The sequence below is a fragment of the Felis catus genome, chromosome B3 (assembly GCF_018350175.1).
Source record: "Felis catus isolate Fca126 chromosome B3, F.catus_Fca126_mat1.0, whole genome shotgun sequence".
In the NCBI taxonomy this organism is placed as follows: Eukaryota; Metazoa; Chordata; class Mammalia; order Carnivora; family Felidae; genus Felis; species Felis catus.
Window position 1 is genome coordinate 33,168,551 of NC_058373.1, and position 26,771 is coordinate 33,195,321.

General features: G+C 43.8%; 1 protein-coding gene across 4 annotated transcripts in view; it reads left to right on the plus strand.

Annotated features, from left to right (window-relative positions):
* The window catches only part of ADPGK (ADP dependent glucokinase), a 28,282-nt gene extending 3,732 nt beyond the window's left edge, over nucleotides 1-24,550 (plus strand). The window contains exons 1-7 of one of the 4 annotated variants that reach the window (XM_045059050.1): nucleotides 2,367-2,467; nucleotides 3,123-3,348; nucleotides 4,643-4,705; nucleotides 14,888-15,008; nucleotides 19,374-19,570; nucleotides 20,177-20,275; nucleotides 22,987-24,550. In XM_045059050.1, the coding sequence (XP_044914985.1) occupies nucleotides 2,415-2,467; nucleotides 3,123-3,348; nucleotides 4,643-4,705; nucleotides 14,888-15,008; nucleotides 19,374-19,570; nucleotides 20,177-20,275; nucleotides 22,987-23,541 (1,314 nt within the window). In that variant the 5' untranslated portion in view covers nucleotides 2,367-2,414 and the 3' untranslated portion in view covers nucleotides 23,542-24,550. Of the gene's footprint in view, nucleotides 1-2,366; nucleotides 2,468-3,122; nucleotides 3,349-4,642; nucleotides 4,706-14,887; nucleotides 15,009-19,373; nucleotides 19,571-20,176; nucleotides 20,276-22,986 lie in introns of those variants that run through there. The other 3 variants (XM_045059048.1, XM_045059049.1, XM_045059051.1) reach the window with 3 other exon arrangements.
* Nucleotides 24,551-26,771: the final 2,221 nt, after the last annotated feature.

A 26,771-nucleotide genomic window follows, 5' to 3' on the forward strand; every position in this document is an offset into this window, starting at 1 on the left:
TCTGGTGCCTGAGACCCATTGAGTGAATCATGAACCTAGTGTTCATTCCCCAATACCTGGCTTTTCCCTGGCCTTTGAAGCCTGTCATACTCCACTCCTCTCTTCAGCTCTCCATTCTAACTAGATCCACATTGTTACTGTATCCACACGTAAAGTTAATCTCTTCATCTGAACCTGTGCTTGTGCACACTGCATGCAAGGGCTTCAGTATCGAATAAATCTGGGTTTGAATTTAGCCTCCTCCATTTGTGGCCTTTGGAATGTCAGTCAGCCTCCAGCCTCAGCTTTTCTCAGCTGAAAGCAGTGAGAACTACTTGCCTATCCTACCGTGTTTTGCAAACTGGTGTGATCTCTGAAAACACCTGCCTCACATGCATTGCTTCAGAAATACCAGCCTTCTCTCTCTGACCAGAGCACCATCCAGAGTTCAGCGCAGGGACCACTGCCCCTGCACCTTTGGATCTCTCTTCTCTGCAGTTCTGCATCTTCTGGTGATTATGATTACCCATTGTAAATATCTCAGGTATAGGGTTAAAGCTAGGAAGAACTTAAGGAAACATTTTACAGATAATGAAACAGAAGGGAGGTGATTAGAACCACCATCCTTGCCTTTAAAGAATTTACGGTCTAGAAGGGGAACTGTGCCCCCTTCCCCAGCCCCCCCAACAAACCTCTGGCAGTAGGGCACGGAAGCCCAGGCTTCCCTGTCCTTCTAGTCCTTCCTCTTGTTTGGACATTCAGTATCTGTTGCCTTGCTTTAGTTTCCAGTTATTGCATCTGTGTCTTCCTTTTCTCCAAACTTACAATCTTTTATACCTTTTGTACTCAACTGTGAAATTCTGCCTGAAGTCAAATGAGCATAATTTTGTCTTCTGGTTCTTTTGCTCCCTCCCTCTCTCTAATTCCGCTGGTAATAAAGCGACGTAGGTAATGTGCTTGTTTACATTTTCAGATGCTGTTGAATTGAGGTAAGTGCAGAGGAAGGTTCTTGCTCTGGTTAAAGGGTGACTAGAAAGCACATGGAGAAGTACTTGGTTTGGTGTCTGGCACAGAGATGTTCAATGATCCCTTTTTACTAAAAGCTACTGAATAAAATGTTTTCCTTTTATAAGATTTTTTTCCCCTTTGTATTCATGGCATGATTAAGTTGGGGGGTGGAAAATGTTCCTATGGTAGTTACATTTTTTTAAATCAAAATTCTGTTGAGTTTTGTCTTGTATTGCAAAGTATGCTGAACATTGTTCCTTTTGTTTTTTTTGTAACTTTTGCAAACTTCCCCCATTCCCATCTTTAAAGAATCAAACTCTATTCAAGGTCTCAGCACACCACTGGATATGAAGGCGATGTGTTAAGAGTCTACCCTTTAGATATATAATGTTGCATCCAGTAGAAATAAAGAACACCCTGTATGAGGTGGAATTGAGACTGGTTTATAAGGTTTGCTTGGTTTATGATCATGCAGGGCTGTGAAAGCGATGTTTTTTAAACACCGTTAAGCTCCTGCCACATGAATGTCAGTGTGTTTTATGCACTGAAGGGCATAGTAACTCTTAGATTATGCTTTTCCAGTTGACCAGAGTATGTATGTATCTTTAATTTTAAAAGAATAAGTAAATTTGAATATTTAAATGCAGAAATCTTTTTTAAAGCATGGGATCCATAGGAGAAAAATAAAGCATCCTTATGAAGAGGGTGTAGTCAGTTTGTATCACTAGGAGAGATGTGTCTCTTCCTTGCCATTGTAAACCTTATATCTAGTCTACATATGAACCTTTTAAAAATTATAGTGCTTTTCAATTATAAACATAATACATGCTTATAAAAATTAGAAATCTAATGAAAAACGAAATTCCTCTCCCTTACCCAATCTCATTCCTCTTAGGGTTTACCACCATTAATGACTTTGTTAATTTCCAGATCCAGAGATTTTTTTTTTTTTTTTTTAAGAGACTAGAAGGGAAACATTGTAGCTATATTCCACACTAGAATCCAGTCCTTCTGTCCTTCTTTATTGATGATTATACTTTCTGGTTTGAAGCTGCTTGGATTTTACCTGGAAGCCCAGCCCCCTTCTCCCCAGGAGCTATTTATTGGCCTTCTGTGGGCCTAGGTTCTCTCAGAGGCTTACGAGCTGTCTGTGTGGTCATCTAGCCCCATTGGCAAGAATGACATCCCCAATAGAAGCAAAAATATAGGTGACTATGGGTTGGGGGGCAGAAGGTCCTCATCTAGCTACCCAAATTATTTGACCCTTCTCTTTTAAGGGGTGGCTTTTTAACATTAAAAATATAAGCCAGAACTTTTCTGTGCACACATAGGAGAGGCCATGCCAGACAACCATAACTCTTTATAATTTGATTCCACAGAGCCAACCAGGTGATGCAGCATTGATTTCTTAGGAGCCCTTTAAGGTCATGGATTGGTCCAGTGAACACCTGCCAAGTGATGAGTCGTTACAAGACTGCAGGTGTGCCTGAGTCTTTAAGATACCACTTAACTCTTAAGAGTTTCAGCTGGGAGTATTTACACATTTAGGTATTTAGTGTTTTACCACCTTCCACATGTGTCTTTGGAGGTAGGCTATCAGATACTTGACTTTTGACCAACGCTTACATTTTGCTTACTTTGCACCAGTGTTCCTAAGCATATATTAACTTAATCTTTGAAACAGTTCTATAAGTTAAATACCCATATTATGCCATTTTATAAATAAGGAAACTGAGACACAGAAATTTGACTTGCCCAAGTCACAAAGCCAGTGTGAATCCAGACAGTTTGGCTCTGCCAGCATTTTCTCAGAAATGCTGTATTTGTGTTATCATGATATCTTTATTCTAAAATGCTGAGCACTTGTCTTCTCTTTGTAGCTCGCAAAGGTTTGCCAACCTATTGAAAAGAATCCTGTGTTCCAATCCTCAGAAATATTCTGGCATACGTCCAGACAAAAGACTCTTCCTTCTGCCATATGCTGTGTACTTCCCAGTTAAGGTTTCAGATCCACCTCGTCTGTTTTTCTGTTTGAATATGTTCCTGGAAACACTTCTCTGTTGTTAAATGCAGAATAGGTACTTCTGGTTTTCTCTTTCACACTGCCTCTTCCTTCCTTCCTTCCTTCCTTCCAGAGTCAATGCCTGTGTGGATGTAGTGCTCTCAGGAGTGAAGCTCTTGGAGGCGCTTGGTCTGAGTCCTGGGAATGGGAAAGATCACACCATTCTGCATTCAAGGAATGATCTGGAAGAAGCTTTCATTCATTTCATGGGGAAGGGAGTGGCAGCTGAGCGCTTCTTCAGTGATGAGGAAGCTTTCCATGACATTGCCCAAATTGCATCAGAGCTCCCAGGAGCCCAGGTCTGTTTGGTTCACCAGCAGTAAATTAAGAGAAGGTGGGGAAAGATACCTTTTTGTATGCTTCCTAGAAGCAACTGATAAGCTTTGTCTTCATTCTCTCCCAAATGTGATTGTTGGGAATCCAGTTCTGCAGTGTTTTCCCTTTTTGTAGGACTGTATATCTGAACTTCCATTAACTCCACTGTTTCCAGTCAGTTAAATTCAGCCAGTATTTATGAAGCATAATTACTAAGAGTTTGGTTCTGGTTCATCCCTTAAATTGCTCTTTTTTCATATTACCCAGCTTTAAGGTGGGAAAGATACCTACCTCTTAACTTGTTTGGGTATTGCTTGTGGCTCATAACATGGAATAATTGTAGTATGACTGAGTCCTTCCTGAGCAGAATAAGGCCAAATGCACAGAGAACTAGTTGTAGCTTTTGCATGGCAATGGAGAGCTGGATCTTCACCTCTGCTCTAGTGTTCCAGAGCCAGGCTCCTTACCTCAGCATTACAGACACTTAGGGTTGGTTAATACTTTGTTGTAGGGGCTGTCCTGCCCGTTGTGAGATGTTCAGCAGCATCTCTGGCATCTACTCATTGGATGACAGTAGCACTCCCTTCCCTCCCTGGGTGTGACAGTTAAAAATGTCTCCAGACATGGTCAGTTTCCAGGGTTAGGGAGAGGAGAGAAGCAGACTGGTTGAGAATTGCTGGTTTAGATTAGTGGTTCTCAGACATGAAACACAGAATCACTCGGAGGGGGTATTGAAACAGTTTCCTGGGCTCCACTCCCAGAGTTTCTGATTCAGTAGATGTATGGGACTCAAGAATTTACTTCCCTTCTGGGAAGTTTCCTGGTTACATGATGCTGTTGTTTTGAAGACATTGTTTTGAGAATCCCCAGTCTACGGGGTAGAACCTGTCAGAGATGGAGAGAGCTTAGAGGGCCCACATGGTCCAGATACTTTCTTGAGGTTCGCATGGAGTAAGAGGCAGTGGTGGGCCCAGAGACCTCAGACTATCACCCCAGCATACCAAAGGCCAGATTTGATCTGCAGTTACGACAGTTATATTGACTTTCATGGTTGGCATATTTGGGTTTTTTTTTTTTTTTTCACCTTTGCTTGTAACTCATTGTTAACCTATGAGGTTAATGATCTTATGAACCTCATCTGTGTGGCATTGTTATAAGGTAGCCTCAAAATGTTTTGGGAAAAAAATGGGTTATAAATTCAATAAATTAAAGAATTATTAAGCTTGGGTAACATAGTTGTGCTAAAATATTGTCTGATAACTTTGAACTATCTTACAGCACTATGTAGGAGGAAATGCAGCTTTAATTGGACAGAAATTTGCAGCCAACTCAGATTTAAAGGTAGGTCAAATTCCCAGTTTAAAACTTCTATCTTTCACTAGTGTTTTCAATAAATTTAGGGGTAGGAATGAATATTCAATTTATGGGCCACCTAGTATGTGCCAGACCCTAGGTGTCTTGTTAGGAGGCAATATAGTAATGCTAGTGTAATAGCTAATGTTTTTTCAGTGCTTATTGAGTGCCTGACAGAGCTTTACATAGGTTAATTCAGTCCTGGCAACAGCTGAGACCAGTTGGTACTCTTGTTGGTACTTTAATTGTCTTGCTTTCCACATAAAGCTTGAGGCATAGAGAAGACACAGCTAATCAGAAATGGAACTATTCTAACCTAGGACCCTACAGCCCACATTCTTAAATACTATATCATGTGATGGTTAAGAGCCTGTGGGCTCTGGAATCAGGACCTACGACTGGGGAATACTCAGTGATGAGAGAAAATGTAGATGACTATATTGATAAGCCTGGATCCAGAGTGTTGGGAAATGAAGTCCTCAGGTGAAGGTCAGTAAGGAGGTGTCTTCAAGTCTTAAAACATTTGGTTTAAATAGAATTCAAAATTACTGCTCTGTTCGAAATAACGTGAGTCAGTGAGTTCTCTGTTATGAGTGGAATAGGTCTGGTGGGAGGGGGAGGCCAGCAAGGTTATCGCTGTTGTCCTACTGTAAAATGATTAAGGTTTGGATTAGAGCAACCAGAAGGGGAGAAACGACATATCTAAAGCTTACTGAAATGGAATCACTTCTATGTGAGGACACAGAAGATAGACTTAACAATGATGATTCTGGAGTAAACAAACTTGAGAAGTGCAAAATAGATATGGCTACTGATGATGGGGGGTGGGGGTGGGGGGGACTGTAAACAGTCCTCAAGTTTGGGAGAACCAGCCTGAAAATAGAAATATGGGTCAGGGGCACAGAATCAAGACCCCAGGGATATATTCAGAAATACAGATAATCAGCTATTTGAGGGGAAAAAATTCATCTGGAGCCACACTGTACACCAAGAGATGGATGTGCAAAGATGTGGAGAGCATGTTACAGTGTGAACATTGGCATTTAAAAATTTTTTTTAACGTTTATTCATTTTTTGATAGAGATAAAGCCTGAATGGGGGAGGGGCAGAGAGAGAAGGGGACACAGAATCCGAAGCAAGCTCCAGGCTCCCAACTGACAGCACAGAGCCCGACACAGGGCTCGAACTCACGGACCGTGAGATCATGACCCAAGCTGAAGTCGGACGTTTAACCGACTGAGCTACTCAGGTGCCCTGAACATTGGCATTTTAATAAGAATTAAAGTTCTCATGAAATATGAGGGTGAAAATACAGATTTTTTGCAGCTACTTGTCTTTGTGGGTAGTAATTAATCTCAAATAGAGATGACAAATTCCAAAGCTGATTTACAGAAACATCACCAGTTAATAGATAGAAGAAAAGATCAGTTATAAGCTCATTAGGGCCCAGGCTCTTCCCATCAGAATCTTGGTTCCTAAAAGGCCACCCTCCTGACCCTGAGATGTCATTCTGGCCTCTGGGAGGACAACACCCTAGAAGTCCTGGGTGAATACAAGATTGACCTTTCAACATTGACCTCTTCAGAGAAGAGCATTTACTGTTGGTTTCTGGAAAACCTGGGCCTGAGCCCAGTCCAGCTGGAAGGCATCCTGGTAAAATAAGCCTGGCCTTAGTAGGAGATTGAGGCCAGAAAAGAGACATGTACATAATCATCACAACAATCTGAAGAAATAAAGTACTATTACCCTTTTACACATGACAAAAGAGGTCCAGAGGGGTTAAGCAGTGTGCCTCAGGACACCTAGCCAGTAAGTGATTGAGCCAGGATTCACATTCTAGCTCTGCCATGACCTCACCGCTCACACTGCACTCTCAGATTTACTTTAAACTGCTGAAATGCTTCTCAGCATGGACAGTGATCATCTGAGAACAACCAGAGATTAAGTGCTAGGTATTTTCCAAAGGTAACAATAATAGCTAACACTTACATAGTTCTTACTAAATGCCATTCACTGTTGTGCTTTGGATATAAACTCATTTAATCTCATAACTCCCTATAAGGGAAGTCTTACTATTATCTTCATTTTGTATATAGGAAAAATGAGGCATGGAGAAATTACAGCTGTTCAGGGTCACACACCTGGTAAGGGACAGAGCTGGGATTTGAACCCAAGTAGTATAGCTCCAGAGTCCACACTCTTTAATCACCATGCTATATTGTGTTTTCAGAAGTAGACCCTGGTGAATTTAGCAAAGGCATATTTAGTGGAATGGTGGAATAGAAACCAGACTGCAAGGAGAAAGAGTGCGTTTAGTAAGTGTATTTATGTTATTTAGCCAAGAATTAGGAATAGATGTTGGATTTTTTCAAATGCTGCTTCTGCATTTATTGAGATGATTGTATGGTTTTCTTTTTCTAGTTTGGTATGTGGTAATTACACTGGTTTTCAAATGTTAAACTGACCTTGTGTCCTTAGGATAAACTGCACCTGGTTCTGATGTATTTTCCTTTTTATATATTGCTAGATTCAGTTTACTAAAATTTTGCTTAAAAATTTTACATCAGTTTTCATGAGGGATATTGGTCTGTATTTTTCTTGTGTATCTGCCTGGTTTTGGTATTTGGGTAGTACTGAATGAGATGGGAGATACTTCAATATTTTTTGAAAAGACTTTAAATAGATTTGGTATGATAACCTTCCTTAAGTGTTTGTAGAATTCACCAGTGAAACTCTCTGAGCCTGGAGTTTTTGATGTGGAAAGGTTTTTCACAACACATTTGATTTCTTTAATAGATACAGAGAAATTCAGAATTTGTATTTCTGGTATTGTCTTTGATAGTTTTATCTTTGAAGGAATTTATGTCCTCTAAATTGTTGAATTTATTGGCATAAGATTATCTCTTATCCTTTTAAGGTCTGTAGAATCTGTAGTGATCTTATCTCTCTCATTCTCCATATTGGTAATTTATGTTGTCTTTTTTGGGGAGAAGTTCATCTTTTTTTTTTTTTTAATTTATATATTTTGAAAGAGAGAGGAAGATAGAGCACGTGCATGAGTGGGGGAGAGGCAGAGAGAGGGAGAGAGAATCCGAAGCAGGCTCCATGCCCAACACAGCCTGACACGGGGCTCAATTCCACGACTGTGAGATCATGACATGAGCTGAAATCAAGTCACTTGCTTAACAGACTGAGCCACCCAGGCATCCCATCTCGGTTTGTTTTTTTTGTGTTTTTTTTTTGTTTTTTTTTTTTAATTAAAGTAGAGTTGACAGAAAATAATACTGCAGCAAACATTGAATTAGTGTTTTCATTTTCTTTGGGTCAGTACCCAGAAGTAGAATTACTGGATCATGTGGTATTTCTATTTTTAATTTTTTAAGGAATCTCTGTACTGTTTTCCACAGTAGCTGCACCTGTTTACATTCCTATCAGTGGTGCCCAAGTTCCTTTATCTCCATATCCTCGTCAGTACTTTTTATTTCTTATCTTTTTGATCCTGGCCATTCTGAGATGCATGAGATGATCTCATGTGATTTTGATTTATGTTGCATTTCCCTGATGTTTAGTGATGTAGAGCACCTTTTCATGTGTCTGTTCCAGTCCTCTGCCCATTTTTATTTATTTATTTATTTATTTATTTATTTATTTTATTTTATTTATTTTTAACGTTTATTTATTTTTGAGACAGAGACAGAACATGAACGGGGGAGGGTCAGAGAGAGGGAGACACAGAATCCAAAACAGGCTCCAGGCTCTGAGCTGTCAGCACACAGCCCGACGCGGGGCTCGAACTCACGAACCATGAGATCATGACCTGAGCCGAAGTTGGCCGCTTAACTGACTGAGCCACCCAGGCGCCCCCCTCTGCCCATTTTTTAAATCAGATTTTTTTTTTTTTTTTGGTGTCAGTTGTAGGAGGTTTTTTTGTTTTTTTTTTTTTTCATTTTTCTTTCTTTTTTTTTTTTTTTTAACATTTATTTATTTTTGAGAGAAAGAGCATGAGCAGGGAAGGGGCAGAGAGAGGGAGACACAGATTCCAAAGCAGGCTCCATGCTCTGAGCTGTCAGCACAGAGCCTGATGCGGGGCTTGAACTCACAAACTGCGATCATGACCTAAGCCGAAGTCAGAACGCTCAACCGAATGAGCCACCCAGGTGCCCCGGAGTTCTTTATATATTTTGGATATTAACCTTTTATCGGATAATCACTTGCAGATATCTTCTCCCATTCAGTAGGTTGCCTTTTCATTCTTTTGATTTCCTTTACTATGCAAAATTTTTATTAGTTTTTTTTAAAAAATGGTTTGTTTTGTTTTGTTTTTTTACATTTATTCATTTTTAAGAGACAGAGCTTGCACAAGTGGGGGAGGGGCAGAGAGAGAGGGAGACACAGAATCTGAAGCAGGCTCCAGGCTCTGAGCTGTCAGCACAGAGCCCGACACGGGGCTCGAACCCACAAACCAGGGGTTTGATAGTTGATCTTACTATTTTACTATTATTGTCTTTTGCATTTACACTAGCTTTATAAGTGGCTGATCGACTACCTTTACTGTATGTTTGTTTTTACCAGTGAGGTTTTTTTCTTTCATAATTTTCTTCTGGTTACGGCCTTTTCTTTTCCACTTAAAGAAGTCCTTTAACGTTTCCTGGAAGGTCAGTTTAGTGGTAGTGAACTCCTTCTGTTTGGGAAACTATCTTCTTCAGTTCTGAATGATAATTCTCCTGAGTAGAATATCCTTGGTTGTAGGTTTTTTCCTTTCAGCTCTTCAAATATATCATGTCACTGCCTTTTGGCCTGCAGTTTCTGCTGAAAAAATCAGCTGATATTCTTATAGATGTTCCTTGTGCTTAATTTGTTGCTTTTCTCCTGCTGCTTCTGAGATTCTCTCTTTATCTTTAATTTTTGGCATTTTAATTATTATGCTTCTTGGTGTGGACCTCCTTGGCTTCTTCATCTTGTCTGAGGATGTCTGTGCTTTCTGGACCTGGATGTCTGTTTCCTCTCCCAGGTTGGGGAAGTTTTCAGCTGTTATTTCTTCAAATAGGTTTTCTGCCCCTTTGTCTCTTCTGAGATTGATCAGTTCTGTGACCTCCAAGCTGCTGTTGATTCCCTCTAGTGTATGTTTCATCACAGTTGTTGTTGAGTTCTGATTAGTTCTTTTTTCTATTTTCTGTCTCTTTGTTGAAATTTGCACTGAGTTCATCTACTCTTCTCTCAAGTTCAGTGAACATCTGTATGACCATTACATTGAACTCTTTTATCAGGTAGATTGCTTGTTTCTGTTTCACTTCGTTTTTTTCTGAGGTCTTGACTTCTTTCTTCGGAACATATTTCTCTGTCTCATTTTCTGTCTCTCTGTATTTGTTCCTATATATTAGGTAGTTCAGCCACATCTTGTGCTCTTGAAGGTGGTGGCCTTATGTAGAAGGTATCCTTCGGGGCCCACAAGTACAGTCACCCCTGGTCAAGCAGAGGCACTCCGGAGCGTTGCCTTGTGGGCTGCACGCATCCACCCATTGTGTCTGGGATGCAACTGCTGTAGGCACCCTGGTGGGTGGGCTTTGCCTAGCTATTTCAGAGGCCTAGCCTATGAGGGGTACTGGTGGTTGGGGTGGCCTGCCCCTACCTGGGGCAGGAGTCGCTTTGCAGGGTTGCAGATCCCAGCTGAGGCTGCCTACCAGGTGTGGTGGGCAAGAGCCCCTTCAGACAGGTGCCTGCCAGGGTGGGCAGGCTGGGCAGAAGAGGTCTGCAGGAGAATGTGGGAACAGGGTGAGCAGTTGTAGTAAAGTAGATAGATAGTGTTAGAACTTTTGCTCCTTAGCGTCAGGCCAGCTAGGCTGTCCTTAGTGTCAGGCCAGCTAGGCTGAAGGAGGGCAAAAAAATGGGACCTGCTAAGCTTCTGTTCCCAGAGAAAGTTCCTGCAGATCCCTGTCCTTCCAGCACATGTCCTAAAATTAGTAAATGTCTTCCATGGCTCAGGTGCTTCTCAAACCGCTGCCTCTGCACTGGGTCTTGGAGTGATTGAGATTCTGTGCAGGCCCTTTAATAGTGAAGTCTCCATTTACTATAACCTTCCTGCTCCCCCAGAGTTAAGCCCCTCTGATTTTCAAAGCCAGATACTACGGAGGCTTCTCTTTCCCATGCAGATCCATAGGGCAAGGAGTGCCCAGTGTAGGGTTTGAACCCCTCACTCCTCAGCGAAGACCTCCACATCCGTGATATCCCTCCCACTTGCGGGTTAGCACATCGATGATTTGGTTCACGACCAGGCTGTGTCTCTTTCCCTTCTGCTCTTCTCAGCATGTCTTTTTCTTTATGTCTTTAATGTGGAGGAGTTGTTCCTGCTGCTCTTCAGGTCATTCTCAGGAAGAGTTGTTCTATATGCAGTTGCAGCCTCAGTGTATCTGTGGGAGGAGGTGAGCTCAGGATCTTTATACTTTGCAAGTTCCCCTCATGATCCTTTTTTTTTTTTTCCGTTGATCAGTTTGCTTAGAGGTTTATCAGTTTTATTGATCTTTTTAATCAATAATGAGCTTTAGGTTTTATCAGTTTTTCTCTATTTTTTTCTTTTGTATTTCATTAGTTTTTATGTTGTTTAACTTGCTCTTCTCTTTCTACTTTAAGGTAGAAGCCCAGGTCATTGATCTGAGACTTTTCCTGTTGTCTGATATAGGGATTTAGTGCTATAAATTTCCCCTTAAATACTTCTTTAACTGCATCCTCAGATGTCCATACAGTGTGTTTTTCTTTTCATTCAGTTCATAGTGCTTTCTAATACCCCTGTGATTTCTTGAGATGGGCTGTTTGATAGCCCATCCAAGAACTATTAAAAGTGTGTGATTTCATTTCTAAACATTTTGGGGTGTTTCCAGATATCTTTCTTTTATTGATTTCTATTTTCATTACATTCTGGTCAGAGAATGTGCTTCTCTGACTCCTGTTAAATTTATTGAGACTTTTGCATGGCCTAGAAAATGGTCTATCTTGGTGAAGTCTCGTGTACACTTAAAAGCATGTATATTCTGCTATCGTTGAATGGAATGTTCTATAAATGTCAGACCAAGTTGGTTGGGAATGTTGTTCAGGTCTTCTGTATTTTTATTGATTTTGTGTCTATTTGATTTATTAATTATTGTGGGGCAGGTATTGACATCTACATGTGTACTTGTAGACTTTTTTCCTTTGCAGTTCTATACCTTTTTGCTCTGTATTTTTAAGCTCTGTTGTTAAGTGTATAACTATTTATGATTGTTATATCCTCTTCATGAATTGACCCCCTTTATCATTGCCAAGCATAAGGAAAGTCATTTTATGTTCTTTGAAATATTCTTTGGAATCCATTTTGATTAAAATTTGCTATCATAGCTTTCTTTTGATTAGTGTTAGTGTGATATATCTTTTCCCATTTTTCTCTTTTTTCCCTATTGATATCTTTATTTCAAATGTATTGCTTGGGCAGTGAGAGGATGGGCAAAATGGGTGAAGTGGAGTGGTAGGTGCAGGCGTCCAGTTATGGAATGAAAAAGTCATGGGGATGAAAGGTATAGCATAGGGAATCTAGTTGATGGCATTGTTATAGCGTCGTCTGGATGAGGTATGGTAGCTAGCTACACTTGTGGTGAGCATAGCAAAACACATAGACTTGTTGAATCACTATATTGTACACTTGAAGCTAATGTAACATTGTATGTCAACCAAACTTCAATAAAAAATAATAGTAATAATGTAACCAGATAAAAACAACATAGTGGTAGTTGCAAAGTAAATAAAATGGTGACTTAGATTTCATAGTTTAGTTAATAAATAATATATTTCTTGTAGGCAACATATATTTGGGGCTTGCTTTTTAATTTTTTTTTTAATGTTTATTTACTTTTGAGAGACTCAGTGTGAGCAGGGGAGGGAGCAGAGAGAGAGGAAGACACAGAATCTGAAGTAGGCTCCAGGCTCTAAGCTATTAGCACAGAGCCCGACATAGGGCTTGAAACTATGGACCATGAGATCAAGACCTGAGCCAAAGTCGGCTACTTATTAACCAACTGAGCCACCCAGGCACCACATGGGGCTTGGTTTTTAATCCACTTTGACAGTCTGTCTTAATTGGACTGTTTAGGCCATTTGCATTTAATGTATTTCTTAATAGATTAGATAACTTTAAATCTGACATCTTGCTATTATTCTCTGTCCAAGCTCTTTATCTTCCCTTTTTCCTCTTTTTCTGCACTCTTTTGAATTATTTTCTAGCTTTCATATTATCTTCTTTGGCTTATTAGTTATAATTCCTTGTTATTATAGTGGTTGCCTTAAGATTTATAGTGTATGTTTTTAGCTGTCACAGTCTGTTGTCAGTGATATCATACTTCATGTATAATATAAATATAGTAGATAGGTGCTTCCATTTCTCCCTTCCCGTCTTTATAGTGCTATTGTCATATGGTTTACTTCTGTGTATATTGTAAACCTCATCTGTGTTGTTAGTATTGCTCTTTAAGCAGTTGATTATCTTTTGAAGAGGTTTAAATAATAAGAAAAAGGTCTTAGGTGCTTATCCAGAGTCACCATTTCTGGTGCTCTTCATTCCTTTGTTTAGGTCTTTATTTCCATCTGGTATCATTTTCCTTCTGCGTGAAGGATTTCCTTTAACGTTTCTTATAGTGCAGGTCTGCTGGTAATGAATTCTTTCAGATTGTGTATATCTGGAAAATCTTTTAAGGTTATTGATGGGGCATTTGTACGTTTTACTCTGTTTTGGGTTTATTTTTCTTTCCTGTTATGGCTCATTGTCCTTTGTTGCTAAATGTTTAATAAGTGTTTTTGAAAACCATTGTTTCCAAGTATTTTGTCTGTTTTTTGTGGTTGTTTTGGGCGGGAGGGTAAATTTGGCCCTTGTTGCCTCATCTTGGAGGCTGAAGCTCTGGCCAGGAATTAGAGAAAAGAAGTAAAGCGGTAGTTGTACCAACAAGCAGTTAATTAGCAAGTAAATGCCTTTTGAAGCTTCTGGGTGGAGCGTATTAAATCTGAAGTGGTGTTGATCATCTCTGAGGACATTCCTTTACATCCCTGTGCAAGCCCTCGTTGTTTGGTGGTTTTGAGCCTGTTGGTCTGGCTGGGAGTGGGGTCCAGACCTGTCAGGGCAGGAGCAGCAGCTTATGGGAACTGAGGAAGAGCAGCAGATGTGAAATGACTTCTTGAAGGAATAGCCAGGGAGAGGCCCAGGTTAGAGTTGAAGAAAAGGTTTGGGGAATGTTGCAGAGCACCTTCCCCCCAGCTTGCTGAATTGAGGTGTGCTCTTTAATTCCCATCTCTGGAAGGCTAGCCCGCTCACATAACAGCTGAGTGCAATAAAGAGCCCGATTCCACAAATTGGGTCCTGTGATTAGGGAGGCTCTTTTCTATATTGTGTAAAAGTCAAACAATTGCTTTTATCTGGCAGCTTTGAGCAGACAACATCCCGTATCAGTTTGCTGATACAGGACGTGAGTGAGTAAAGAAAGTGGAGGTGGGGTGGGTCTTAGGTTGCTTGGACAGCCATAGCAACAAAATGGCATTGACTGGGCAGCTTAAACAACAGAAATTTATTTTGTCACAGTTCTGAGGCTGGAAAGTCCAAGATCAAGGTTCCAACAGGATCCAGTTTCTGAGGGCTGCTTTCTTGGCTTGTGGCCACCTTCTTGCTGTGTCCTCACATGGCCTTTCTTCAGTGGGTATGCTGGAAAGAGAGCTCTATCTCTCCCTTCCCATTCTTAGGAGGCCACCAATCTACTGGATTAGGACCCCACCCATATGACTTCGTTTGACCTTACTTACCTCTTAAAAGCTCTGTCTCCAAATACTATCACATTGGCAGTTATGCTTCAACATAGGAACTTGGGGGAGGACACAAATATTCAGTCCCTAGCAGGGTGTAGGAGATTCAGCAGTTACATAGGTACCTAACCTGTATTACTTGGGTCTTTTGTCAGCCCCTCATTTCTGGTGGCCATTCCTTCCAGAGGCCTAAGTCCTGGTAATAGCCCCTCCAGACCAAAAACTTTGGGATTTAGATTTGGATTCTAGTTTTTTGTTGAAATGAATAGAAGTGGTCTGGATGTACCTTTTCTGTTACTGTATAGATTCCATGGGAACAGGGACAGGTCTTCTGAAAGGTTTCCTATTTCTTGTCTCCAGGTTCTTCTTTGCGGTCCAGTTGGCCCAAAGCTACATGAACTTCTTGATGATAATGTATTTGTTCCACCAGAGTCATTGCAGGAAGTGGATGAGTTCCACCTTATTTTAGAGTATCAAGCAGGTAAGAGAAATGACTAAGTAAATGGTGTGAGACTGGACAGGGAACCGTGTGTTGTCAGATTGGGGTGTGACTATGCTGGAAATTTATCTTTGTAAATTGGTGGGACCCTTTCTTGCTTTACCGAAAGTTTCCTGACCTCTTGCTTCTGCTGAGCTGATACTGGCCATTGTCTCAAGAATGATGGAGTATTCCAATATTGAAGAAAATTCTCAGATCTACAAACAACTGATCTAAACCCAAGAGAAATCAGGCGATAGGAAAGTAGGCATCTTGAGCGAAAATGTGTTAAACATAAATATACAAAGTTTTTCTTTATTACTAAGGAAAGAGAAGGGCAGGTAACATCTGTTCAACACTGTGCTGGATTGTGCCCTAGGCTTTTCTGGCCAACTGTTCCAAGCTGCTTAGGATTGATTGATTCCAAGCCTCTGGCAAACATCTTTTGAAGCATTTTATTTTCCCTTGGGTGTGGAAGTGGAAGTGTTTGTATTTCACAACACTTATATTATTTCCCATTATATAATATTCCAGTGTTTTATCAGTCCAAATCCAGCTCATCTGGTATCATTCCCAGTAGATTTTGCGTGTTACATAAACTACAGATCAGATTCTCAGAGAATCCTAAATACCTAAACATTTTAACTGTATTTAATTCTGTGTATTTGCTGTTGGATCTTTTCTCTGCTCGGTATTCAGACTCTTGAATTTCTGATTCAACACATTATTAAGTTAAAGAGTCAAGCATATAAACAGACTAATTGGTCCCTTAAAGCAGTACTTAATAAGCTTCAGTGAACTGCTTCCAAGTCAATTAAGAGAACCTCACCTTCTAGAGTAATTAACTTTAAGATATGAAATAGAGTGTTTCTTAAAAATTGGTTTTTTCTCCATGTATGAAAAAAGGAATTGTTTCTGGTTCTCTCTTGGGTGCTTATTGGGAGCAGGAAGCTTCCTAACTTTAGGAAGGGTAAGATCTGAACATTATGGACAAGGTGTTGCAGTGGGCAGTTCACATTTAATCATATACAAGTTTTGAGTTTCTCAGAAACTCAGAATGATCATTCTTACTGCCTGAAGATTGTGGTAAAGATTAAGAGGTTACTGTGTACTGTGAGCTCCTTCAGTGGAAGGCACGAACAGGACTGTTGACTTGGAAGGGTCTAGAAGAGATAACAATGCCTTTGAGGTGCTGCTGCTGCTGCCAGTTCCGGGGTCCTGTCACTTGCACCCTGCTGGCGCTCACATGGTGAACTGGGGACCTTTCTAGTTCCTGGTTTCTGTCATGTTCCCTGTTGACCGCAGGGTGGGGAGACTGCTCTCTTCAGTATGATTTTGCTATTGGATTTGACAGCTATGCCTCATGTGGAGGTAAGAAGATGGCACAGCTTGTCTTGAAAGGAGACTATCTCCATCCTTGGGTTTATGAACCCCACACTTCAGTTTTTCTTTCCTGGGTCTTATTTTCTTAGAACAAAGCAGGGCTTCCCATTGAACTTCACATGAAGTTACAGTCTACTGGCCCTGGAGGGAACCTAGTCTGGGCAGAAGCCCTCGGGTCACTTCTCTTACAGAAGTCCGTCCCCAGCTTCTCTCAAATTTCGATGAATAAATTCCCAGAGAGGATTTGTCACCTTTCATTTCCTCTTCCTCCTCTGCCAGACTTGCCCAGAGAAGCTTGTTTCCAGGCTTTGGCCCGGGACCCACTGAGTCACTGCACAGGTTTTGCTGACTTCGTGGCCGAAGGGCAGGATGGTAAATTGAGTGAAGGGCTCCCTTAGAGAAACACGTTCGGAGCTCCGTGAGACCAGGGGGGCATGGAGGTTCCCGGCTCACCCTGTCTGCGTTCCAGTCGTTCTGTCGCTCTCGGGCCACTCCATCAGTCCTGTGTCCTGTGGGAACAGCCAGGGAGCAGCTCTCCACTTCCCTCCTTGTCTTTGCCTTGCAGAGGCCTGTGTGTTTTGCCTCTCTCCCTTTTTCCCTGGGGAAATTACTTTGAATGCTAAGTTGCTTTTTCTCTGGGGGTAAGTTAGGCAGTGCCTCTCAGAAGCCTCGCTTCTTAAGGGTCAGTTCCAGGTCTTGCCCTCTGCAGGACGCTGGCGTGGATTTCTCCCCTTGTGCAGAGTCTTGTCAGTTGGGGGATGGTGGTTGGGATTTGGAGTCATATCCATATTTTTTGTTGTCATGGGCACTGAAGTCCTCAGTCTTTCCTCTCATTCGCTTGTTCCTTTGCTCATTCATTTGTTCACAAGCTGCATGTGGGGCAGTGTGAGACCGGAGGGGCTGGTGACAGACATGGGCCCTGTGCTCAGCTCACAGCTCATGACAGCGCATGGGCTCCTGAGCAGATGATTACAAAATCATGTGCCACATCCTGAAGCAGTTACAGCAGTGGCCCAGGGGCCGAAGCGGCCGAGTCTACTGGGATCGGCAGAGTTAGGACAGACTTTGCAGGGGAGGCCGCGCTTGCTCTGGGTCTTTGAAGATGAGGCAGGATGAGAGTGTTGCACTCAGCTGTGCGGACCATTATTGGGTATGTTCTTTGGACAACTAGTAAGCTGGCGGCCAGGAATTGAAAGCATGTGGCATTTTAACGGACATAACCATTGTGTTGGGGTTTAGTAAATAGGAAATGTCTTTTTCTGCTTTCGTAGATTTTTATACACCTAGAATATGTTTTTCAGAGGAATGGATTCAGTAAAGCTGAACTCAAAGCAAAGGAAGGATGGGCTCTCCCCACCTTGGCACCCGCCCCAGAGTCAGCCCTGCACACTCATGCACACTCCCCATGGAGAGGCAAGGCTTCTGTCTGGGGAGGCCTGTTGTAGAAAGGAGGAAGCAGTTTGCTGACTGGAGTCCGTTAATCAGCCTGCAGTAGGAGGAAACCCTCTGCTGGGTCTGCCTGCCTTGGGGAAGAACTTTCTAAAGGAACATCCAGGAAATATGTTAGAACCAGTATGAAACCAGGCTTCAGCGTATGGACTCTAATTTTGTAAATGGGATGAATCCTTCATTTGGAGGAAAAGCTGTATAAGCCTAGATAATAAATCCTTGCCCCTGGAGTCTCTAGAAGTACCTCCATGCTGGCAGGGGCTCATTTAGGAGTTGCCCTAAGCAGTAGCAAGCCTAGTAGCAGTGGCCCTTGGCTTGACTGAGTTTCCAGATTTTCTATCAAGTCTTGAGAGAAGAAAGAGCACTGTGTTCCAGTTGTGAGGCTTCACAGGTGAGCCTGAGGAGGGCCCCTGTCGCCTGTCCTGCTTCAGGACTCCCAGCCATAGCGCACTCCTCAAATGCTTGGCAACTGTGGAGTCCTAATAGGTAGCTCTCCACTCACCTACACGTCAGGATCTCCAGCGGTGGGCCTCACCACCTGACATTTAAAACTCAGCTCCCCAGGAGATTCTGATGTGTGGCAGGTGCTGAGAGCCACTCCCGTGGGTAGGCCCAGATCCTAAGCTCCTTCCCCCCACCAGAAGACCCAGCCAACTGTGGATCTGGCCTCCCTCTGCTGGCGTCAGTTCAGCAGATGCTGAGTGGCTCTCTCCGCAGGGGCCTGTGACAAGTACTGCGAGAATCAGAGGCGTACAGTCTGGCATTCCATTTGGGGAGATGTGGCACAAATGTGTAAGAAGTTAAGGGATGGTATAAGTTTGAATACTAGTTCAGAACAGTAGAAGTAGAAGAGATAGCTCAAAGCAAAATGCTATTCAAACCATATGGAGGGAAATCTCTGTGGATACACCTCAGGCTGGAGCAGTCAGCAGCCACTTAGGGAGGAAGTAGCATTTAACCTTGGTCTGGAGCAGGCATTATTCCAAAGCAGCTCACTCACAGGAAGCTAGAGCAGCCAGATACTCTTGCCTTCTGGATCAAGTGCGGGGAAACCACCCGTGACAACAGGGTGGAAAGGCTGCAGTCAGCCTGACTCTTGGAATTTCAGCCTCTGTAGGTCCTGGCTAACTGAAAGGTGGTCGGGGCACAGCTGCAAGTCGGCAAGTGCTTCAAGAAAGACAGCATGTCCCGTAGGCAGAGACACAGGTATCCTGTATGTGAGAGCTCAGCGGGCAGTGGAGCCTTCCCGGGACTAACTGCCAGCCCCTTGCCAAAGGCATAGAGCACCCAGGACGCGTGTGTTGTTTTCTGGGGTTGGGGTTGGGGTTTGGTTTGTTTGTTTCGTTACTGGCCACGGTCCTCCTGGATGCAGCGCCGTGCTTGGCTGGGCCCTTGTAGCTGGGCTGCACTCAGCCAGCAGCCAGCGGCCAGCATGCCCAGAGCCAGGGCTCCAGTGAGGCCCCTGCTAGCCCCCCACAGCTAGGAGACTTAAAGCCTCTTCCTTTTCTTCCCATTGTGTTGACTGGGCTTTTCTAGGGGAGGAGTGGGGCCGGTTAAAAGCTCCCCATGCCAACCGCTTCATCTTCTCCCACGACCTTTCCAACGGGGCCATGAATATGCTGGAGGTGTTTGTGTCTAGCCTGGAGGAGTTTCAGCCAGACCTGGTGGTCCTCTCTGGATTGCACATGATGGAGGGACAAAGCAAGGAGCTCCAGAGGAAGAGGCTCTTGGAGGTAATAGCACTGCCACAGAATCTCACGGATCTCAGCTGGCGTTTTTCCTCAGGTTCCTGCCTCTCTCCGCCTCTGCCGCTTGCGCTGCCTGGTCCTCGGTCCTGGCCTCCGCAGGACCCTTCGTGGCAGCCGGCTCTGAGGCCTGCCTCCTGGTGCTCTTTTCAGGCACACGGACGGCAGCCTGAGTAGGACAGGGCAGGACCTCTTGCCTGAGCCTCTGCACCCTGCGCTATGCTGGACGTGGCTGCCGCGGTGTTTGTGGTCTGCGTCCTCTGTCGTGTGTGTCATCTGTTCACATCAGCTGTGCCGCGGCTCCTGCAGGCTCTGCAGCGGTTGGAGCCAGCCGCTCCACGTAGGCCCCCAGGAATAGGCTGGCTCTGTGAGCAGACAGGGGCGGTTCTCAGTGCCCTGAGTCTGTGACCCCAGCGCCTCCCTGTTGGGAACAGTGTCCCTTGTCTGGAGGCTGTGGTGACTCCCGAGGCTTAGAGCTTTCATGATGAGGCAAAGAAGGCAGTGACCCGAGGCACTGCCTCTCGGCCTTGACCCTTTCTTCCCTCTTGCGTGACATCTGTCTTTAATGGCACCGCTGCCCTCTTCTGTTCGCAGGTTGTGACCTCCATTTCTGACATCCCCACTGGTATTCCAGTTCACCTAGAGCTGGCCAGTATGACCAACAGGGAGCTCATGAGGAGCATTGTGCATCAGGTAACCACACATGGGCAGCACGTGAGGCCCTCTGGCGCACTCACCCTCGTGGGCCTTGCTGAGAAGTGCCGTTGTCCAGTGGGGCCAGCTCTTTGGGCTCAGGGGCCGGCTTACTGAGGTGTGGATATTCTGTCATGCAGTCCTGGGGCCATGGAGATCCAGATAAGGAGTCATGGCCATTCTGGAACAGGATCTCTTACTAGGTTAGAAGTATGGCAGCGTAACTGATGGATTTTGTGGGTCCTGTTTCTCCCGGAGTGGAGAAGTTGAAAGTGAATGGTTTTTGCGGTAGAACGCCAAGGAGAAAAACCACAGGTCCAGCTCAGCTGCTTTCAGTTGAAACTCCAGAAGCTCAGAGGAGAAGAATTTTGGGGGAGCTTCACTCCCTTACCACCAGGCACCAAGGTATTCAACTCCTGCCTCTCGACAACAGCAGTGCTTAGGTAGATCTGGGAGTGTGGTGCTTGAACACAGACTTCGGAAGCCGGGGTTGGGATGCCAGTTTGCCGCTCTCTAGCCTTACCAACTTAGGCAAGTTACTTAACCTTTCATTGTTTTAGTATTTAACCTATTTAATGGGTAATATATTCATGTGGTTCAAAACCCAAAAAATACTAAGATACAGTGAAGTCTCCCTGCCACTGTTAGTAACGTTCTTGGTTTTATCTGTATACTACCAGAGTCACTGTGTACAAGTATAAGCAAATGTGGGAATATATCCTTATTTTTTTGTCCTTTTTTTACCCCAAAAGATAGCACAGCACACCGAACACAGACCATTATGCATTTTGCTTTTTCTCACTGATGGGACTTTGGAGACCTTTTCTCCACCATCCCCTGGGAAGCATCCTGTCTTTTCACAGCCAGGCAGTGAAAGGGAGCCCAGGTTGCTTAGCCTGCACCATCTTGGGCATCTTGGTTTCTGTCCTTTGCTGGCCCATCAGGAGGTGCAGGGGAGAAACTTGTATAGGATTTTCATTTCCCCAAGAGCAAGTAGGTACATATGTTGAATTCTCAGAAGAGCTGTTAGGTGGAGCAGAGAAGGTCTTTGTAAATTTAATGCTGCCAAGACACCCTTCATGAGAGCTGTGCCCATTTCCTGCTGCTAGAAATCTTTACAAGTGTTTATTCCCTCTTTTCCTTGCCACAAGAATGTGATTAGAAACTTGTATTCTTTACCAATCTGATAGGTGAAAAATACTTGAATATTTGTGCCTTCTTTTAATAGACTTTACTTTTTAGGGCAGTTTTAGTTCATAGCAACAGTGAGTAGCACGTGGTGCATTCCCATATACCTGCCACACACAAGCCCGCCACCTCCCCCGTCGGCACCTTGCTGCCCTGCAGTGTCACAGCTGTGAGTGCCTGACCCTACACTCAGGTCGCCACAGCCCACGGTTTACGTTGGGTTTCACACTTGCTATTTCTCAGTAGAGTTTTTAATTTGCATTTCTCTTTTGAGGTTATCTTTTCACTTAAAAAAAAGCCATTTTCATTTCATTTTCTGTGTGTCTGTTTAACCTTTCTGAGCCTCAGTTCCCTTATCTGTAAAACAGAGGCGATCTCTCCTTTGAGAGGGTTACAGTAAGAATGGAACGAAATAAAGCCATCCACTCAGGGCCCGGCACACAACATGCCATAAATGGAGGTGCTATTACATTGGCAAAGGTACAGACCATTGGTTTTTTGTTTCTTTTTGTTGTTTTGTGTTTTTTTTTAATTTTTTTTTTTTTTTTTTTAATGTTTGAGAGAGAGACCGACAGAGTGTGAGCAGGGGAGGGGCAGAGAGAGAGGGAGACACAGAATCTGAAACAGGCTCCAGGCTCTGAGCTGTCAGCACAGAGCCCTACATGGGGCCCGAACTCACAGACTGTGAGATCATGACCTGAGCCGAAGTCAGACGCTCAACCGACTGAGCCACCCAGGCGCCCCTAGACCATTGGTTTTTAAATAATAAATATATTCACATGCACCCACACATACCCCTCCCCCTCCTGCCCTCCCTCCAGGGGCTCCTTTCTCTTGCACAACCTTATGTGCAGTTCTCTGGCTCTAAGGAGAGAAGTGCTGAGTAAGAGATAGTGAGTTAGACACAGTGGTTCCCCTTGAGACAGAAACAGGCTTAGTGGCTTCCATTCAGTACCCTTTTGCACACGGTTATTACTGAATACAGTCTTCCCTACCCCACACCTGCTTAAAAAGCTTAGCTCTAACCTGAAATGTTTCTCCTTGCTTCTTGGTGTTGTGTACACGGAACCATGTGACCCTGACTGTGTTGGTAGGGCCCTCATTTTACTGGTACAGCACCTGCTGGTGTTCAGGAACCGGGAACCCCGTCCCACCAGTAGGAAGAGGGTCTGCTGTGTATGCAAAGGCAAAAGCGAGGCCCATGGAAAGCAATACGAAATATGTGTTCCCTCTGCCCTTTGTCTTAGATGAATATAACAGAAGACTGAGTCTAAAACGGTGTGACTGCAACTTTCTGGTCAAATCCCAAGTGATAATGAGGGTGTAGTTAGAGGTACAGTAGCCAGAGCAGCGACCTGTGGTCCGTCACTTCCCCAGCGTGTGCATCAGGGGTGGGGAGTCCTGTGGTAGGAAGAAAGATGCCATACTGCCTGCCTTCCCTGACTTCAGTCATTGGCTGTGTCCTGAGGCATCTTGGGAGTTGGATGTTCATCAGGAAGAAACCTCTGTTTTGTTTCTGTTAGCAGGTCTTCCCCGCGGTGACTTCCCTTGGGCTGAACGAACAGGAGCTGTTATTTCTCAGCCAGGCGGCATCTGGACCTCACTCGTCCCTCTCTTCCTGGAATGGTGTCCCTGATGTGGGTATGGTCAGCGACATCCTCTTTTGGATCTTGAAGGAACATGGGAGGAGTAAAAGCAGAGCCTCAGACCTCACCAGGATCCATTTCCACACGCTGGTCTACCACATCCTGGCAACCGTAGATGGACACTGGGCCAACCAGCTGGCAGCTGTGGCTGCGGGAGCTCGCGTAGCCGGGACACAGGCCTGCGCGACAGAGACCATAGATGCCAGCCGAGTGTCCCTGAGGGCGCCCCGCGAGTTCATGACTTCCCACTCAGAGGCCGGCTCCAGGATCGTGATAGACCCCAGCAGGCCGGTTGCAGAGTGGCACAGGGAGGGGGTATCCTTCCACTTCACACCAGTACTGGTGTGTAAAGATCCCATTCGAACCGTGGGCCTCGGAGATGCCATTTCTGCCGAAGGCCTCTTCTATTCAGAGGCCCGCCCTCACTATTAGGGAGGTGGCCACTTCCCTGAGGAGAGCTAGCCGATGTAAGAACTACAGGCGAAATAGGATGGAGGGTGTCAGAACAGATTCTAGATCTAATTGAAAGATAGCCAAAGAGACAACAGATTAAACTGTATCAGATACATTCCAGCCTGTTGAAGATTTCACAAAAACATTTCAGGTTTTAATCAAAATTTAGCTGTCTACTAACGAGACTGGATTTTTGGTTTTTTATGTTGCGTGTTACGGGGGTAAAACTTGATTTCCATATTCCCATTTTACGCAGGCTTGCCAAGTATCTTAGGCCAGACTTTGCCCTGGAGAGCATGTCAGCTGGAGAAAGCACTTCCCCTGTTCCCCTGAGGAAGCGAATGCTCGCTCACCCGAACTCCCGGTCTCCAGTAAAGCCCAGCGTGAGGGTCCCGTGTTTTCTGGGCTCCGCACTCATGGGCAGGATCTTGATTTCCATTCAGTGTTACAATGAAAATATTTAATGAGCACACCTTCTGAGTCTTCTGCTCTCAACCTTAAGACAGAGCCACAAATGAGGACAAAACAGTCACTCCCGTGTATCACAGTCACAGCAGAGGCTGGGAGCCCTGTGCAGCCTTTGCGGGGGCCCGAGTTCGTCATTTGTTCAGAAGCCTGGCTGACCTGCAGAGCGGCCATGGGAGCTGCTGGGCCCTGTCTTCGTGCCCTGGCTCTGGAGGTTGTAGGCTGGCTGGTCAGAGGACCCCAGCCTGGGCCCGGTCCCCTCCCCCAGCTCTGGACACACTTTCCACAGTAGAGGACTGATCTTCGTTCGGATCCTTGAAGGAATTTGCTTTTACAACTGGAATATGCTTCTGTGTGTAACAGATCATGTTTGTTTTACATCGACGCACCACATCCATTAAAAAGTTTTACCTCATAAGAGCCCCAAGATCATGAATAAATCTGTCATGTATTTATTTTTTTATAAATCAAGGAGACTTCTGTGTGCTTTTAAATGTATTAAAAATAATTTACATTTCAGGAATCCTAAGTCTGTGATTTTGTTTCTTTCCCCACCACTCTGGAGCCAGGTAAAGTATGAATCATTCTGACCTCTGCTCTTCAGGTGTTTGGTTATCTTGTCTTCCTTTCACTGGGCAGGCAGCCCCACACACTAAGCCTGAGCTATATATAGGTCTGTCCTCTGTTGGTTTAAGGCGACAGAAGACAGTAGTTTCAAGCAGCAAAGCCGCTGTGAAACAGTTTGAAAGTGTTTGGTGAGTCTTCTCAGTTGTTCAAAGAACAGTATAAATATGGCAGTGGGTGGCAGGCCCACTTAGGTCAGGGGTGACCATTTCATACCTGGCTCATAGCAGCTTCTAGAACTGCAAAGCTACCTCAGATTCTTCATTTATGACCTCTCCTTTCCCGTTTTGGATAAGAAGGAAAGGCTTGATTACTCCTTCAAAGAAAATGTAAGCCTAGAGCTTGAAACTCAAATAGCTTATTAAGGAAATCTCTGGCTGCTATTTCATCAGTCTCTGCTTCCAACTTAGGTTAAAAATAAACACCGACTTTCTAGCCTATTTGTATTAGAAAGGCTTAAGTGAGAAGAGATTTGTTTTCCCAAGAATTGGAATAACTCCTTGTTTACGTTATAAACCTAAAACTTGGAGAGCACTGAGATGTTTTCCATGTGACTTTTTCTTACCATCTGTCTCTATAGAAGTTGTGTCTACTGGCCCCTGCCCTTGGTCTATGCGAGTTCTCCAGTTTGCTCTGGTGTTGTCAATAAAGTGTAATCAGCGCGTACCTTAGAGCAATATTTTTCAAAAGATGGGTCTTGAAGTATTGATAGTCACGAAATCAATTTGGTGGTTAACAAAAAAGGTATCAAGATGCATCCTACTCAGGGGCAAGTACTCTTTTTGTGAATCTTTACATGTGCCTGAATGCGTGTAGTCGGGAACGTACATGCGCTCCTCTGAACGTCCACCCTTTAGAGGAGTCAGCTAATCTTTGGAAGGAAGACTGGACTCATGACCTAGGACAGGCTTTGTGGAAGTGAGCTGGCAGGGCAGGATACAAGCAGGCCTCAGGCCTCTCAACCCTTCGCTCCAAACTGTATTTTACAAAAGTTTCCACATATGACTTGATATAAAGAAGGGTGAAGATCCACCGGACTAGGAAAGGGTGCCTGGTGAGAAATGAGCCTTCCTAAAAATGTTCTAACACTCTTACGTTTGCTTGAAATTGATTTAAAGCCAGGGAATAGCGCCAGCACACAAAACACTACTGATCTCAGAATCTGGCCAAAAATCGGTAATCTCTACCTTGCAGATTGAGTTTGCATTTTATTGTCGAGTTTAGTGGGGAAAGGTGAGTCATCAGAAGAAATCCAAATTCTATGCGGGGTGTTGAGATGACGTGTGTGACAGGGCATGTTACCTGCGCTGAGCCTTACTTTCCTCATCTGTAAAACGGGGTGTAGTCTGTATCCTTAGGGTTCTTGATTAAAGGAGAATGCTGTGCAAAATAGCATGGTACGTGGTGCATATTTAAAAGTTTAAGAATTGTCACTGTTACTAAACTGAACAGGTGATTTCCTGGGTCTCTTTAGAACTGTTTTTAAAACATTGAGAAGTTACCACAATGATTTAACATTTCACTTTGGAGTCTTGTCATAGGTAAAGATTTGCATACAGTGAAGCTACACAAATTTCAAGGGTACCATTGAGTAGGTTTGACAAATGTATGTGCCCATCTAACCCACATGCCTATCCAGGTACATAATGTTCCCATCACCCCAAAGTGGCTACACCATTTTACTCCCACTAATGATGTAGGACAGCTCTGGTGGCTTCTCAACGTCCCCAAGATTTGGAATTGTCAGTTTAATTGTAGCCATTTTGGAGGGTACAGAGTGGCATTTCATTGCAGTTTTATTTTGCATCTATAACATTCTTTGTGTTTATTGGCCATTCATGTATCTTTGTGACATGTGCAAATGTCTATTCCCTGCCCCCCACAATTGGGTTATTTTATATATGCTGTTGATTGGGTGGTTCGTTTTGAGTTGTAGGAGTTCTTTATATATCCTGGATATAAACTCTTTGTCAGATATATTTTGTGACTGTTTTCCCAGAATATGCTCCCAGTCTGTAGTCTGATACTCGTTTTCTTCATGGCTTATTAGTTTGAAGCACTGGACTATTCCTGTCCTACCTGTAGTCTCATTATTTTCTTCTAGGAACTGTAAAAATTTT